Source organism: Oncorhynchus gorbuscha, linkage group LG25 (genome assembly GCF_021184085.1).
Source record: "Oncorhynchus gorbuscha isolate QuinsamMale2020 ecotype Even-year linkage group LG25, OgorEven_v1.0, whole genome shotgun sequence".
Lineage (NCBI taxonomy): Eukaryota > Metazoa > Chordata > Actinopteri > Salmoniformes > Salmonidae > Oncorhynchus > Oncorhynchus gorbuscha.
In genome coordinates this window covers 51026839-51046241 of record NC_060197.1, presented here as the reverse complement: position 1 = coordinate 51046241, position 19403 = coordinate 51026839, and the positions used below count along the sequence as shown (strand labels likewise).

The 19403-nt window shown below is 43.9% G+C and overlaps 1 protein-coding gene across 1 annotated transcript in view; it reads left to right on the top strand.

The window, feature by feature from the left end:
* Positions 1–19403, top strand: part of LOC124014365 (NF-X1-type zinc finger protein NFXL1-like) — a 113409-nt gene that overhangs the window by 5880 nt on the left and 88126 nt on the right. Inside the window, exons 3-4 of the mRNA XM_046329261.1 lie at positions 3081–3281; positions 6447–6556. Coding sequence (XP_046185217.1) covers positions 3081–3281; positions 6447–6556 — 311 coding nt within the window. The remainder of the gene's footprint in view (positions 1–3080; positions 3282–6446; positions 6557–19403) is intronic.

Here is a 19403-nt window from a genome sequence, read left to right as displayed (position 1 = left end):
GACTGTCTGTCTGTCTGTTTACTGACTGACTGTCTGTCTGTCTGTTTACTGACTGACTGTCTGTCTGTCTGTTTACTGACTGACTGTCTGTCTGTCTGTTTACTGACTGACTGTCTGTCTGTCTGTTTACTGACTGACTGTCTGTCTGTCTGTTTACTGACTGACTGTCTGTCTGTCTGTTTACTGACTGACTGTCTGTCTGTCTGTTTACTGACTGACTGTCTGTCTGTCTGTTTACTGACTGACTGTCTGTCTGTCTGTTTACTGACTGACTGTCTGTCTGTCTGTTTACTGACTGTCTGTCTGTCTGTCTGTTTACTGACTGTCTGTCTGTCTGTCTGTTTACTGACTGTCTGTCTGTCTGTCTGTTTACTGACTGACTCTGTCTGTCTGTCTGTTTACTGACTGACTCTGTCTGTCTGTCTGTTTACTGACTGACTCTGTCTGTCTGTCTGTTTACTGACTGACTCTGTCTGTCTGTTTACTGACTGACTCTGTCTGTCTGTTTACTGACTGACTCTGTCTGTCTGTTTACTGACTCTGTCTGTCTGTTTACTGACTGACTGTCTGTCTGTCTGTTTACTGACTGACTGTCTGTCTGTCTGTCTGTTTACTGACTGACTGACTGTCTGTCTGTCTGTTTACTGACTGTCTGTCTGTCTGTCTGTCTGTTTACTGACTGTCTGTCTGTCTGTCTGTCTGTTTACTGACTGTCTGTCTGTCTGTCTGTCTGTTTACTGACTGTCTGTCTGTCTGTCTGTCTGTTTACTGACTGTCTGTCTGTCTGTCTGTCTGTTTACTGACTGTCTGTCTGTCTGTCTGTCTGTTTACTGACTGTCTGTCTGTCTGTCTGTCTGTTTACTGACTGTCTGTCTGTCTGTCTGTCTGTTTACTGACTGTCTGTCTGTCTGTCTGTTTACTGTCTGTCTGTCTGTCTGTCTGTCTGTTTACTGACTGTCTGTCTGTCTGTCTGTCTGTTTACTGACTGTCTGTCTGTCTGTCTGTCTGTTTACTGACTGTCTGTCTGTTTACTGACTGTCTGTCTGTCTGTCTGTCTGTTTACTGACTGTCTGTCTGTTTACTGACTGTCTGTCTGTTTACTGACTGTCTGTCTGTTTACTGACTGTCTGTCTGTCTGTCTGTTTACTGACTGTCTGTCTGTCTGTCTGTTTACTGACTGTCTGTCTGTCTGTCTGTTTACTGACTGTCTGTCTGTATGTCTGTCTGTTTACTGACTGTCTGTCTGTATGTCTGTCTGTTTACTGACTGACTGTCTGTCTGTCTGTTTACTGACTGACTGTCTGTCTGTCTGTTTACTGACTGACTGTCTGTCTGTCTGTTTACTGACTGTCTGACTGTCTGTCTGTCTGTTTACTGACTGTCTGACTGTCTGTCTGTCTGTTTACTGACTGTCTGACTGTCTGTCTGTCTGTTTACTGACTGTCTGACTGTCTGTCTGTCTGTTTACTGACTGTCTGTCTGTCTGTCTGTCTGTTTACTGACTGTCTGTCTGTCTGTCTGTTTACTGACTGTCTGTCTGTCTGTCTGTTTACTGACTGTCTGTCTGTCTGTCTGTTTACTGACTGTCTGTCTGTCTGTCTGTTTACTGACTGTCTGTCTGTCTGTCTGTCTGTCTGTCTGTTTACTGTCTGTCTGTCTGTCTGTCTGTCTGTCTGTTTACTGACTGTCTGTCTGTCTGTCTGTCTGTTTACTGACTGTCTGACTGTCTGTCTGTCTGTTTACTGACTGTCTGACTGTCTGTCTGTCTGTTTACTGACTGTCTGACTGTCTGTCTGTCTGTTTACTGACTGTCTGTCTGTCTGTCTGTTTACTGACTGTCTGTCTGTCTGTCTGTCTGTTTACTGTCTGTCTGTCTGTCTGTCTGTTTACTGACTGTCTGTCTGTCTGTCTGTTTACTGACTGTCTGTCTGTCTGTCTGTTTACTGACTGTCTGTCTGTCTGTCTGTTTACTGACTGTCTGTCTGTCTGTCTGTCTGTCTGTCTGTCTGTCTGTCTGTCTGTCTGTCTGTCTGTCTGTCTGTTTACTGACTGTCTGTCTGTCTGTCTGTCTGTTTACTGACTGTCTGTCTGTCTGTCTGTCTGTTTACTGACTGTCTGTCTGTCTGTCTGTCTGTTTACTGACTGTCTGTCTGTCTGTCTGTTTACTGACTGTCTGTCTGTCTGTCTGTTTACTGACTGTCTGTCTGTCTGTCTGTTTACTGACTGTCTGTCTGTCTGTCTGTTTACTGACTGTCTGTCTGTCTGTCTGTTTACTGACTGTCTGTCTGTCTGTCTGTTTACTGACTGTCTGTCTGTCTGTCTGTTTACTGACTGTCTGTCTGTCTGTCTGTTTACTGACTGTCTGTCTGTCTGTCTGTTTACTGACTGTCTGTCTGTCTGTCTGTTTACTGACTGTCTGTCTGTCTGTCTGTTTACTGACTGTCTGTCTGTCTGTCTGTTTACTGACTGTCTGTCTGTCTGTCTGTTTACTGACTGTCTGTCTGTCTGTCTGTTTACTGACTGTCTGTCTGTCTGTCTGTTTACTGACTGTCTGTCTGTCTGTCTGTTTACTGACTGACTGTCTGTCTGTCTGTTTACTGACTGACTGTCTGTCTGTCTGTTTACTGACTGACTGTCTGTCTGTCTGTTTACTGACTGACTGTCTGTCTGTCTGTTTACTGACTGACTGTCTGTCTGTCTGTTTACTGACTGACTGTCTGTCTGTCTGTTTACTGACTGACTGTCTGTCTGTCTGTTTACTGACTGACTGTCTGTCTGTCTGTTTACTGACTGACTGTCTGTCTGTCTGTTTACTGACTGACTGTCTGTCTGTCTGTTTACTGACTGACTGTCTGTCTGTCTGTTTACTGACTGACTGTCTGTTTACTGACTGTCTGTCTGTCTGTTTACTGACTGTCTGTCTGTCTGTTTACTGACTGTCTGTCTGTTTACTGACTGTCTGTCTGTTTACTGACTGTCTGTTGTCTGTCTGTTTACTGACTGTCTGTCTGTCTGTCTGTTTACTGACTGACTGATTGATTGATTATCTGGATTGATTACTTGTATTTATTTATTGACAGCTGCGTCGAGCCAATCCAAGTTTGAGGAGATCAGGAAGTCCAACCAGGCTGCTGCTCAGCGATTGGTTCAGAGCCAGTACAGCTCCTCCTCAGACGATGATGTCGATGATCTAGTTGATGATGGTGGGAAGGTGGAGGGGAAGGACGGTAAACGGGTGAAGATTCTGTCTTCGACGCTCACCACCTACACGGACCAGACTGGTGAGACCACACTGATGGCTCGTGTTGAGTCTGATCCCTGTTGATCACACTGTTTAACTTTCTGGATAGTTATGTCTGGGCATACACAATGTAGATGGGACAATATTTTAGTTGTCTCATTAAATGCTTTCAATATATGGATTTCTACAATTTACAGTCGGAGGTTTTTGAGTCATAGACATTTGGACATATTGTCCCGTAATTTACCGACGGTTCCTAACTAGATATGGATAGGGTGTGTCTAACCAAACGACGGTCCCTAACTAGATAGGGATAGGGTGTGTCTAACCAAACGACGGTCCCTAACTAGATAGGGATAGGGTGCGTCTAACCAAACGACGGTCCCTAATAGGGTGCGTCTAACCAAACGACGGTCCCTAACTAGATAGGGATAGGGTGTGTCTAACCAAACGACGGTCCCTAACTAGATAGGGATAGGGTGTGTCTAACCAAACGACGGTCCCTAACTAGATAGGGATAGGGTGCGTCTAACCAAACGACGGTCCCTAACTAGATAGGGATAGGGTGTGTCTAACCAAACGACGGTCCCTAACTAGATAGGGATAGGGTGTGTCTAACCAAACGACGGTCCCTAACTAGATAGGGATAGGGTGTGTCTAACCAAATTGAACATGATCATTAGGATTTGGTCACTTGCAGTTGCGCTCTGAATGGATTACTATTATCATGTGGGCAGAATTTAAACCCGTTCTGTTACGTACCCTTCGTTGTGTTAAGTACCCTTCGTTGTGTTAAGTACCCTTCGTTGTGTTAAGTACCCTTCGTTGTGTTAAGTACCCTTCGTTGTGTTAAGTACCCTTCGTTGTGTTAAGTACCCTTCGTTGTGTTAAGTACCCTTCGTTGTGTTAAGTACCCTTCGTTGTGTTAAGTACCCTTCGTTGTGTTAAGTACCCTTCGTTGTGTTACGTACCCTTCGTTCTGTTACGTACCCTTCGTTCTGTTACGTACCCTTCGTTCTGTTACGTACCCTTCGTTCTGTTACGTACCCTTCGTTGTGTTACGTACCCTTCGTTGTGTTACGTACCCTTCGTTGTGTTACGTACCCTTCGTTGTGTTACGTACCCTTCGTTGTGTTACGTACCCTTCGTTGTGTTAAGTACCCTTCGTTGTGTTAAGTACCCTTCGTTGTGTTAAGTACCCTTCGTTGTGTTAAGTACCCTTCGTTGTGTTAAGTACCCTTCGTTCTGTTACGTACCCTTCGTTCTGTTACGTACCCTTCGTTCTGTTACGTACCCTTCGTTCTGTTACGTACCCTTCGTTCTGTTACGTACCCTTCGTTCTGTTACGTACCCTTCGTTCTGTTACGTACCCTTCGTTCTGTTACGTACCCTTCGTTGTGTTACGTACCCTTCGTTGTGTTACGTACCCTTCGTTGTGTTACGTACCCTTCGTTGTGTTACGTACCCTTCGTTGTGTTACGTACCCTTCGTTGTGTTACGTACCCTTCGTTGTGTTACGTACCCTTCGTTGTGTTACGTACCCTTCGTTGTGTTAAGTACCCTTCGTTGTGTTAAGTACCCTTCGTTGTGTTAAGTACCCTTCGTTGTGTTAAGTACCCTTCGTTGTGTTAAGTACCCTTCGTTGTGTTAAGTACCCTTCGTTGTGTTAAGTACCCTTCGTTGTGTTAAGTACCCTTCGTTGTGTTAAGTACCCTTCGTTGTGTTAAGTACCCTTCGTTGTGTTAAGTACCCTTCGTTGTGTTAAGTACCCTTCGTTGTGTTAAGTACCCTTCGTTGTGTTAAGTACCCTTCGTTGTGTTAAGTACCCTTCGTTGTGTTAAGTACCCTTCGTTGTATGTTAAGTACCCTTCGTTGTATGTTAAGTACCCTTCGTTGTATGTTAAGTACCCTTCGTTGTATGTTAAGTACCCTTCGTTGTATGTTAAGTACCCTTCGTTGTATGTTAAGTACCCTTCGTTGTATGTTAAGTACCCTTCGTTGTATGTTAAGTACCCTTCGTTGTGTGTTAAGTACCCTTCGTTGTGTGTTAAGTACCCTTCGTTGTGTGTTAAGTACCCTTCGTTGTGTTAAGTACCCTTCGTTGTGTTAAGTACCCTTCGTTGTGTTAAGTACCCTTCGTTGCGTTAAGTACCCTTCGTTGCGTTAAGTACCCTTCGTTGCGTTAAGTACCCTTCGTTGCGTTAAGTACCCTTCGTTGCGTTAAGTACCCTTCGTTGCGTTAAGTACCCTTCGTTGCGTTAAGTACCCTTCGTTGCGTTAAGTACCCTTCGTTGCGTTAAGTACCCTTCGTTGCGTTAAGTACCCTTCGTTGCGTTACGTACCCTTCGTTGCGTTACCCGTTTGCGTTACGTACCCTTCGTTGCGTTACGTACCCTTCGTTGCGTTACGTACCCTTCGTTGCGTTACGTACCCTTCGTTGCGTTACGTACCCTTCGTTGCGTTACGTACCCTTCGTTGCGTTAAGTACCCTTCGTTCTGTCACGTACCCTTCTATCCGTCTACCCTTCTAGACCCCCTGCTATCTCAGTCGCCATCAGACCCCCCGCTATCTCGGTCGCCTTCAGACCCCCCGCTATCTCGGTCGCCATCAGACCCCCTGCTATCTCAGTCGCCTTCAGACCCCCTGCTATCTCGGTCGCCTTCAGACCCCCTGCTATCTCGGTCGCCATCAGACCCCTCGCTATCTCGGTCGCCTTCAGACCCCCTGCTATCTCGGTCGCCTTCAGACCCCCTGCTATCTCGGTCGCCATCAGACCCCTGCTATCTCGGTCGCCATCAGACCCCTGCTATCTCGGTCGCCATCAGACCCCGGTATCGCGGTCGCCATCAGACCCCCGGTATCGCGGTCGCCATCAGACCCCCGGTATCGCGGTCGCCATCAGACCCCCCGGTATCGCGGTCGCCATCAGACCCCCGGTATCGCGGTCGCCATCAGACCCCCGGTATCGCGGTCGCCATCAGACCCCCGGTATCGCGGTCGCCATCAGACCCCCGGTATCTCGGTCGCCATCAGACCCCCGGTATCTCAGTCGCCATCAGACCCCCCCGGTATCGCGGTCGCCATCAGACCCCCTAATTCCTCTCCTCTCTCTCCAGGTGGAGATGTGACAGACCCCCTAATTCCTCTCCTCTCTCTCCAGGTGGAGATGTGACAGACCCCCTAATTCCTCTCCTCTCTCTCCAGGTGGAGATGTGACAGACCTAGAGAGGACTCGTCAGTACCTGAGTGATGCGTTCCAGTCCGGTGCCATCACCTGCCTCATCTGTATCGCCTCCGTCAAGAGAACCCAGGCTGTGAGTAGCACACCTACAGACCCACCTACAGACCTACAGACCTACAGACAGACCCACAGACAGACACAGACCCACAGACAGACACAGACCCACAGACAGACACAGACCCACAGACAGACCCACAGACAGACCCAGACCCACAGACAGACACAGACCCACAGACAGACACAGACCCACAGACAGACACAGACCCACAGACAGACCCACAGACAGACCCACAGACAGACACAGACCCACAGACAGACACAGACCCACAGACAGACACAGACAGACACAGACCCACAGACAGACACAGACCCACAGACAGACACAGACCCACAGACAGACACAGACCCACAGACAGACACAGACCCACAGACAGACACAGACCCACAGACAGACACAGACCCACAGACAGACACAGACCCACAGACAGACAGACCCACAGACAGACACAGACCCACAGACAGACACAGACCTACACACAGACCCAGGCAGACCCACACAGACCCAGGCAGACCCGCAGACCTGCAGACACAGGCAGACTCGCAGACCCACACACAGACAGACCCGCAGACCCACACACAGACAGACCCGCAGACCCACACACAGACCCGCAGACCCACACACAGACAGACCCGCAGACCCACACACAGACAGACCCGCAGACCCACACACAGACAGACCCGCAGACCCACACACAGACAGACCCGCAGACAGACCCACAGACAGACCCACCTACCAGATCATGCATTTAGAGCAGGGGTGTCAAAGTCAAATGGACGGAGGGCCAAATAAAAAATTTAGCTACAAGCCGAGGGCCGGACTGTTCGAATGTTCATTGAAATTTTTTTAAATGACGCATATAGTCTAGTGAACCTAATTGAACCTACTGAAAACCTAACAAATATATTCCAATATGATCAGATAAATAAAGCAATATTTTCTTATGGCTCTGTCAGTAATCTTTAATTTTCAACAGACACAAAAGACAAATTTCCTTTATATAAAAATCCCCATAACATGAACATTAAATGAAAGAAACCGGTATTCAAGGCACCATCAGTAGCCTATATTTTCTATTTTAGCAAAAGTGGGCTAAATTTACTTCAAAGAAAAAAACAATAATAGCAATTTTCTATCATCCACTCAACTTGGTTTTAAATGCCTTCACTGTACTGTACATATCAGAGATGACACGATCCCGACCCTGCAGCTGCAAGTTCATTGCATTCAGATGACTCGTAATGTCACACAGAAAAGCCATTTCACACAGAAACATTTCGTCTCGGAGTTGTGTTGTGTCTTTCCCTTTGCTGTCCAAGAACAGACAAATCTCCTCACGAAGCTCGAAACATCTTTGAAGCACCTTTCCCTGGCTTAGCCATCGCACCTCTGTGTGATAAGGCAAATCACCATGCTCCGTTTCTAACTCCGTCAGAAATGCCTTGAACTGGCGGTGATTCAAACCTTTGGCTCTGATAAAGTTAACTATGCGCGTGATGATGCTCATTACATGCTCCATTTTCAAGGCTTTACCGCACAACGCTTCCTGGTGTATGATACAATGATAAGCTGTCAGCTCACCTGTCGCGTTTTCCTCTTGCATCTTTTCCCGTATCTTCGCCACCAGTCCGCTCCTGTGTCCACACATCGCAGGTGCTCCGTCGGTTGTCAAACCCACTAGTTTTTCCCAAGGCAGCTCCATCTCATTTACACATCTTGACACCTCTTCATACAAATCATGCCCCGTAGTTGTGCCATGCATAGGACGTAAAGCCAAAACTCCTCTGTCACGCTTAGGCTGGAGTCCACTCCGCGGATGAAAATTGACAACTGGGCAATGTCAGAAATGTCGGTGCTCTCATCCACAGCCAAGGAATATGCAATGAAATCTTTTCCCTTTTTCACAAGCTGCTCTTTTAGATTGATGGACAACTGGTCTACTCTCTCGGCAATGGTGTTTCTGCTCAGACTCACATTTAAAAAGAGTTGCCTTTTTTCTGGGCAAACTTCGTCACAAACTTTAATCATGCAGTTTTTGATGAAATCCCCCTCCGTAAATGGCCGGGCTGATTTAGCGATCTCTTCTGCCAAAATAAAACTGGCCTTGACAGCAGCCTGGCCTTGTGATTTGGCTTTTTTGAACAGAGCCTGTCGAGATTTGAGGCCTCGTTTTAATTCCTCTGCCTTTGTAGCCTTTGTTCCATGTCCATATTCTTGTTTTTGTCCGCGTGTTTCGTTTCATAATGTCGTCTCAGATTATACTCTTTCAGTACCGCCACACTTTCTCCACACAGAAGACACACAGGTTTTCCAGCTACCTCCGTGAACAAATACTCCGACTCCCACCTTGTTTGAAACCCCCGGTTCTCAGTGTCCACCTTCCGTTTTGCCATTTTTGATGGGTATCTGAAAGTTAATTTTACTGTGATGCTGACAACTGCTGTGCCAATAAATATTGAAATGAAGCAGCCTACTGCTCGGTGCGTCACCGTTGCATTGTGGGAAATGTAGTATTGGTGCGTGTAAAAGATCTGCGGGCTGCCGGCTTGCTGCGGTCTGCGGGCCGGTTCTAATAACAAATCAAGATCATCCCAGGGGCCGTAAAAAACCTTCTCGCGGGCCGGATGTGGCCCGCGGGCCTTGACTCTGACATATGTGATTTAGAGGGTAAGGACATTGAGGGCTCTGCATTAGGATCCTTTTATGTGACACTACAACATTCAGACACAGGCAGACCCACAGGCAGACCCACAGGCAGACCCACAGGCAGACCCACAGGCAGACCCACAGGCAGACCCACAGGCAGACCCACAGGCAGACCCACAGGCAGACCCACAGGCAGACCCACAGGCCCACAGACACAGGCAGACCCCCAGACAGACCCACAGACACAGACAGACCCACAGACACAGACAGACCCACAGACACAGACAGAACCACAGACACAGACAGACCCACAGACACAGACAGAACCACAGACGCAGACCCACAGACACAGGCAGACCCACAGACACAGGCAGACCCACAGACACAGGCAGACCCACAGACACAGGCAGACCCACAGACACAGGCAGACCCACAGACACAGGCAGACCCACAGGCAGACCCACAGGCAGACCCACAGGCAGACCCACAGACAGACCCACAGACCCACAGACCCACAGGCAGACCCACAGACACAGGCAGACCCACAGACACAGGCAGACCCACAGGCAGACCCACAGGCAGACCCACAGGCAGACCCACAGACAGACCCACAGACCCACAGACACAGGCAGACCCACAGACACAGGCAGACCCACAGACACAGGCAGACCCACAGGCAGACCCACAGGCAGACCCACAGGCAGACCCACAGGCAGACCCACAGGCAGACCCAGACAGACCCACCTACCAGATCATGCATTTAGAGAGTAAGGACATTGAGGGCTCTGCATTAGGATCCTTTTATGTGACACTACAACACTCCATGGCAGCCATGTTTATTTTTATGGGATTAGTTCTGTGTATTTGGCAGGGACAACGCACAGAAACAATTCCCAGAGCACCGAGACACGTCGCACCCAGATGTAGCTATCAGCTAACTTCCTTCTGTCGTCCCTAAAACATCTAGACATGGAAACAGTCTCTACATCTAGACATACAGTACCAGTCTATACATCTAGACATACAGTACCAGTCTATACATACAGTACCAGTCTATACATCTAGACATACAGGACCAGTCTATACATCTAGACATACAGTACCAGTCTATACATCTAGACATACAGTACCAGTCTATACATCTAGACATACAGTACCAGTCTATACATCTAGACATACAGTACCAGTCTATACATACAGTACCAGTCTATACATCTAGACATACAGGACCAGTCTATACATCTAGACATACAGTACCAGTCTATACATCTAGACATACAGTACCAGTCTATACATCTAGACATACAGGACCAGTCTATACATCTAGACATACAGTACCAGTCTATACATCTAGACATACAGGACCAGTCTATACATCTAGACATACAGGACCAGTCTATACATCTAGACATACAGGACCAGTCTATACATCTAGACATACAGTACCAGTCTATACATACAGTACCAGTCTATACATACAGTACCAGTCTATACATACAGTACCAGTCTATACATCTAGACATACAGTACCAGTCTCTACATCTAGACATACAGTACCAGTCTATACATACAGTACCAGTCTATACATACAGTACCAGTCTATACATCTAGACATACAGTACCAGTCTATACATCTAAACATACAGTACCAGTCTATACATCTAGACATACAGTACCAGTCTCTACATCTAGACATACAGTACCAGTCTAGACATACAGTACCAGTCTATACATACAGTACCAGTCTATACATACAGTACCAGTCTATACATCTAGACATACAGTACCAGTCTATACATACAGGACCAGTCTATACATCTAGACATACAGTACCAGTCTATACATCTAGACATACAGTACCAGTCTATACATACAGGACCAGTCTATACATCTAGACATACAGGACCAGTCTATACATCTAGACATACAGTACCAGTCTATACATCTAGACATACAGGACCAGTCTATACATACAGTACCAGTCTATACATCTAGACATACAGTACCAGTCTATACATCTAGACATACAGTACCAGTCTATACATCTAGACATACAGTACCAGTCTATACCTACAGTACCAGTCTATACATCTAGACATACAGTACCAGTCTATACATCTAGACATACAGTACCAGTCTATACCTACAGTACCAGTCTATACATACAGTACCAGTCTATACATACAGTACCAGTCTATACATACAGTACCAGTCTATACATACAGTACCAGTCTATACATACAGTACCAGTCTATACATCTAGACATACAGGACCGGTCTATACATCTAGACATACAGTACCAGTCTATACATCTAGACATACAGTACCAGTCTATACCTACAGTACCAGTCTATACATCTAGACATACAGTACCAGTCTATACATACAGTACCAGTCTATACATCTAGACATACAGTACCAGTCTATACATACAGTACCAGTCTATACATACAGTACCAGTCTATACATACAGGACCAGTCTATACATCTAGACCTACAGTACCAGTCTATACATCTAGACATACAGGACCAGTCTATACATCTAGACATACAGGACCAGTCTATACATCTAGACATACAGTACCAGTCTATACATACAGTACCAGTCTATACATCTAGACATACAGGACCAGTCTATACATCTAGACATACAGTACCAGTCTATACATCTAGACATACAGTACCAGTCTATACATACAGGACCAGTCTATACATACAGGACCAGTCTATACATCTAGACCTACAGTACCAGTCTATACATACAGTACCAGTCTATACATACAGTACCAGTCTATACATTTAGACATACAGTACCAGTCTATACATACAGTACCAGTCTATACATACAGGACCAGTCTATACATACAGGACCAGTCTATACATCTAGACATACAGGACCAGTCTATACATCTAGACATACAGGACCAGTCTATACATCTAGACATACAGTACCAGTCTATACATACAGTACCAGTCTATACATCTAGACATACAGGACCAGTCTATACATCTAGACATACAGGACCAGTCTATACATACAGTACCAGTCTATACATCTATACATACAGGACCAGTCTATACATCTAGACATACAGGACCAGTCTATACATCTAGACATACAGGACCAGTCTATACATCTAGACATACAGTACCAGTCTATACATACAGTACCAGTCTATACATCTAGACATACAGGACCAGTCTATACATCTAGACATACAGGACCAGTCTATACATCTAGACCTACAGTACCAGTCTATACATCTAGACATACAGTACCAGTCTATACATACAGTACCAGTCTATACATACAGTACCAGTCTCTACATCTAGACATACAGTACCAGTCTATACATCTAGACATACAGGACCAGTCTATACATCTAGACCCACAGTACCAGTCTATACATCTAGACATACAGTACCAGTCTATACATACAGTACCAGTCTATACATACAGGACCAGTCTATACATCTAGACCTACAGTACCAGTCTATACATACAGTACCAGTCTATACATCTAGACATACAGTACCAGTCTATACATACAGTACCAGTCTATACATACAGTACCAGTCTATACATCTAGACATACAGTACCAGTCTATACATACAGTACCAGTCTATACATACAGTACCAGTCTATACATCTAGACATACAGTACCAGTCTATACATACAGTACCAGTCTATACATCTAGACATACAGGACCAGTCTATACATCTAGACCTACAGTACCAGTCTATACCTACAGTACCAGTCTATACATCTAGACATACAGTACCAGTCTATACCTACAGTACCAGTCTAGACATACAGTACCAGTCTATACATACAGTACCAGTCTATACCTACAGTACCAGTCTATACATACAGTACCAGTCTATACATCTAGACATACAGGACCAGTCTATACATCTAGACATACAGTACCAGTCTATACATCTAGACATACAGTACCAGTCTATACATCTAGACATACAGTACCAGTCTATACATACAGTACCAGTCTATACATACAGTACCAGTCTATACATCTAGACATACAGGACCAGTCTATACATCTAGACATACAGTACCAGTCTATACATCTAGACATACAGTACCAGTCTATACATCTAGACATACAGTACCAGTCTATACATACAGTACCAGTCTATACATCTAGACATACAGTACCAGTCTATACATACAGTACCAGTCTATACATACAGTACCAGTCTATACATCTAGACATACAGTACCAGTCTATACATACAGTACCAGTTTATACATCTAGACATACAGGACCAGTCTATACATCTAGACATACAGTACCAGTCTATACATACAGTACCAGTCTATACATCTAGACATACAGTACCAGTCTATACATACAGTACCAGTCTATACATACAGTACCAGTCTATACATCTAGACATACAGTACCAGTCTATACCTACAGTACCAGTCTATACATACAGTACCAGTCTATACATCTAGACATACAGTACCAGTCTATACATACAGTACCAGTCTATACATACAGTACCAGTCTATACATCTAGACATACAGTACCAGTCTATACATCTAGACATACAGTACCAGTCTATACATACAGTACCAGTCTATACATCTAGACATACAGTACCAGTCTATACCTACAGTACCAGTCTAGACATACAGGACCAGTCTATACATCTAGACATACAGGACCAGTCTATACATCTAGACCTACAGTACCAGTCTATACCTACAGTACCAGTCTATACATCTAGACATACAGTACCAGTCTATACATCTAGACATACAGTACCAGTCTATACCTACAGTACCAGTCTATACATACAGTACCAGTCTATACCTACAGTACCAGTCTATACATCTAGACATACAGTACCAGTCTATACATCTAGACCTACAGTACCAGTCTATACCTACAGTACCAGTCTAGACATACAGTACCAGTCTATACATACAGTACCAGTCTATACCTACAGTACCAGTCTATACATACAGTACCAGTCTATACATACAGTACCAGTCTATACATACAGTACCAGTCTATACATCTAGACATACAGGACCAGTCTATACATCTAGACATACAGTACCAGTCTATACATCTAGACATACAGTACCAGTCTATACATCTAGACATACAGTACCAGTCTATACATCTAGACATACAGTACCAGTCTATACATCTAGACATACAGTACCAGTCTATACATACAGTACCAGTCTATACATACAGTACCAGTCTATACATACAGTACCAGTCTATACATCTAGACATACAGTACCAGTCTATACATACAGTACCAGTCTATACATACAGTACCAGTCTATACATACAGTACCAGTCTATACATACAGTACCAGTCTATACATACAGTACCAGTCTATACATCTAGACATACAGTACCAGTCTATACATCTAGACATACAGTACCAGTCTATACATACAGTACCAGTCTATACATCTATACATACAGTACCAGACTATACATCTAGACATACAGTACCAGTCTATACATCTAGACATACAGTACCAGTCTATACATACAGTACCAGTCTATACATCTATACATACAGTACCAGACTATACATCTAGACATACAGTACCAGTCTATACATCTAGACATACAGTACCAGTCTATACATACAGTACCAGTCTATACATCTATACATACAGTACCAGACTATACATCTAGACATACAGTACCAGTCTATACATCTAGACATACAGTACCAGTCTATACATACAGTACCAGTCTATACATACAGTACCAGTCTATACATACAGTACCAGACTATACATCTAGACATACAGTACCAGTCTATACATCTAGACATACAGTACCAGTCTATACATACAGTACCAGTCTATACATCTATACATACAGTACCAGACTATACATCTAGACATACAGTACCAGTCTATACATCTAGACATACAGTACCAGTCTATACATACAGTACCAGTCTATACATACAGTACCAGTCTATACATACAGTACCAGTCTATACATCTATACATACAGTACCAGTCTATACATACAGTACCAGTCTATACATACAGTACCAGTCTATACATACAGTACCAGTCTATACATCTAGACATACAGTACCAGTCTATACATACAGTACCAGTCTATACATCTATACATACAGGACCAGTCTATACATACAGTACCAGTCTATACATACAGTACCAGTCTATACATACAGTACCAGTCTATACATACAGTACCAGTCTATACATCTATACATACAGTACCAATCTATACATACAGTACCAGTCTATACATACAGTACCAGTCTATACATACAGTACCAGTCTATACATACAGTACCAGTCTATACATACAGTACCAGTCTATACATCTATACATACAGTACCAGTCTATACATCTATACATACAGTACCAGTCTATACATACAGTACCAGTCTATACATCTATACATACAGTACCAGTCTATACATACAGTACCAGTCTATACATACAGTACCAGTCTATACATACAGTACCAGTCTATACATACAGTACCAGTCTATACATACAGTACCAGTCTATACATACAGTACCAGTCTATACATACAGTACCAGTCTATACATACAGTACCAGTCTATACATCTATACATACAGTACCAGTCTATACATACAGTACCAGTCTATACATCTATACATACAGTACCAGTCTATACATACAGTACCAGTCTATACATACAGTACCAGTCTATACATACAGTACCAGTCTATACATACAGTACCAGTCTATACATACAGTACCAGTCTATACATACAGTACCAGTCTATACATACAGTACCAGTCTATACATACAGTACCAGTCTATACATACAGTACCAGTCTATACATACAGTACCAGTCTATACATACAGTACCAGTCTATACATACAGTACCAGTCTAGACATACAGTACCAGTCTAGACATACAGTACCAGTCTAGACATACAGTACCAGTCTATACATACAGTACCAGTCTATACATACAGTACCAGTCTATACATACAGTACCAGTCTAGACATACAGTACCAGTCTAGACATACAGTACCAGTCTATACATACAGTACCAGTCTATACATACAGTACCAGTCTATACATACAGTACCAGTCTATACATCTAGACATACAGTACCAGTCTATACATACAGTACCAGTCTATACATACAGTACCAGTCTATACATACAGTACCAGTCTATACATACAGTACCAGTCTATACATACAGTACCAGTCTATACATACAGTACCAGTCTATACATACAGTACCAGTCTATACATCTATACATACAGTACCAGTCTATACATCTATACATACAGTACCAGTCTATACATCTATACATACAGTACCAGTCTATACATACAGTACCAGTCTATACATACAGTACCAGTCTATACATCTAGACCTACAGTACCAGTCTATACATACAGTACCAGTCTATACATACAGTACCAGTCTATACATACAGTACCAGTCTATAGTTAGGACACGCCTACTCATTCAAGGATTTTACTTTATTTTTGTAGAATAACAGTGAAGACATCTAAACTATGAAATAAACACATATGGAATCATGTAGTAACCAAAAAAGTGTGAAGCAAATCTAAATATATTTCTTTTCTTCAAAATAGTACAAATAAAAACCCTTGAATGAGTAGGTCTTCTGAAACTTTGGTAAACTCCCGGCGCTTTGCGTCTGGAGGTCAGAAAGGGCTTTCTTCTGGAAACCCTTCCATAGAGCCTGTGGTTGTGGAGGTGGAGGCTGGTGGGGCTTTCTTCTGGAAACCCTTCCATAGAGCCTGTGGTTGTGGAGGTGGAGGCTGGTGGGGCTTTCTTCTGGAAACCCTTCCATAGAGCCTGTGGTTGTGGAGGTGGAGTCTGATGGGGCTTTCTTCTGGAAACCCTTCCATAGAGCCTGTGGTTGTGGAGGAGGAGTCTGGTGGGGCTTTCTTCTGGAAACCCTTCCATAGAGCCTGTGGTTGTGGAGGTGGAGTCTGGGGGGGGCTTTTGTGAAACCTGGTGACCCCAAGACGCCACCAAGGCCTGCAAATCTTTCAGTGATTCTTGGGGATTTCTTCTCTCACCATCCTCCTCCCTGTCCCTGTCCTCGTCTACCCTTGCGGTTTTCAAGGTTCCATATCTTTAGCATTTTCTAATAATTGTCCTGACAGTGCTCAGTGGTATATCCAACCGTTTGTGGATCTTCTTGAAGCCATTACCAGGTTTATGAAGGTCTACGACCATCTGTCTCTTTTTCAACTGCCAGTTCTTTTCTTCATGGTGTTGGATGACAAAGGGATCTTGCATGTGTGTGACCTCATTTTTATACCCTGGCGAAAAGGGAAGTGATGTAATGGCTCAATATAGTTCCTTAACACTCAATATATAAATAATAGATGACCTTAAATACGTGGAATTTATGAGTGTACTCCCTCTATCTACCCCCCCTCCCCCTCTTCTCTCTCCCTCCCGCTCTTCCTTCCCCTCTTTTCTCCCCCTCCCCCTCTTCTTTCCCCTCTTCTTCCCCCCTTCCCCTCTTCTCTCTTCCTTCCCCTCTTCTCTCCCCCTTCACCTCTGATTCAGAGGGGTTAAATTTCAGTTGAATACATTCAGTTGTGTAACTGACAAGGTACAGTTGAAGTCGCAAGTTTACATACACCTAAATACATTTATACTCAGTTTCACAATTCCTGACATTTAATAATTGTAAAAAGTAGTCTTAGGTCAGTTAAGATCACCACTTTATTTTAAGAATGTGAAATGTCAGAATAATAGTAGAGAGATTTATTTCAGTTTTTATTTATTTCATCACATTCCCAGTGGGTCAGAAGTTTACATACACTCAATTAGTATTTGGTAGCATTGCCTTTAAATCGTTTAACTTGGGTCAAACGTTTCGGGTAGCCTTACACAAGCTTTCCACAATAAGTTGGGTGAATTTTGGCCCATTCCTCCTGACAGAGCTGGTGTAACTGAGTCAGGTTTGTAGGCCTCCTTGCTCGCACACGCTTTTTCAGTTCTGCCAACAAATGTTCTATAGGATTGAGGTCAGGGCTTTGTGATGGCCACGCCAATACCTTGACTTTGTTGTCCTTAAGCCATTTTGCCACAACTTTGGAAGTATGCTTGGGGTCATTGTCCATTTGGAAGACCCACTTGCGACTAAGCTTTAATTTCCTGACTGATGTCTTGAGATGTTGCTTCAATATATCCACATAAAGTTCCTACCTCATGATGCCATCTATTTTGTGAAGTGCACCAGTCCCTCTTGCAGCAAAGCACCCCCACAACACGATGCTGCCACCCCCGTATTTCACGGTTGGGATGGTGTTCTTCAGCTTGCAGGCCTCCCCCTTTCTCCTCCAAACATAACGATGGTCATTATGGCCAAACAGTTCTATTTTTGTTTCATCAGACCAGAGGACATTTCTCCAAAAAGTACGATCTTTGTCCCAATGTGCAGTTGCAAACCGAAGTCTGGATTTTTGATGGCGGTTTTGGAGCAGTGGCTTCTTCCTTGCTGAGTGGCCTTTCAGGTTATGTCGATATAGGACTCGTTTTACTGTGGATATAGATACTTTGTACCTGTTTCTTCCAACATCTTCACAAGGTCCTTTGCTGTTGTTCTGGGATTGATTTGCACTTTTCGCACCAAAGTACGTTCATCTCTAGGAGACAGAACGCGTCTCCTTCCTGAGTGGTATGACGGCTGCGTGATCCCATGGTGTTTATACTTGCATACTATTGTTTGTACAGATGAACGTGGTTCCTTCAGACGTTTGGAAATTGCTCCCAAGGATGAACCAGACTTGTGGAGGTCTACAATTATTTTTCTGAGGTCTTGGCTGATTTATTCAGATTTTCCCATGACGTCAAGCAAAGAGCCACTGAGTTGGAAGGTAGGCCTTGAAATACATCCACAGGTACACCTCCAATTGACTCAAATGATGTCAATTAGCCTATCAGAAGCTTCTAAAGCCATGACATCATTTTCTGGAATTTTCCAAGCTGTTTAAAGGCAGTCAACTTAGTGTATGTAAACTTCTGACCCACTGGAATTGTGATACAGTGAATTATAAGTGAAATAATCTGTCTGTAAACAATTGTTGGAAAAATGACTTGTGTCCTGCACAAAGTAGATGTCCTAACTGACTTGTCAAAACTATAGTTTGTTAACAAGACATTTGTGGAGTGGTTGAATA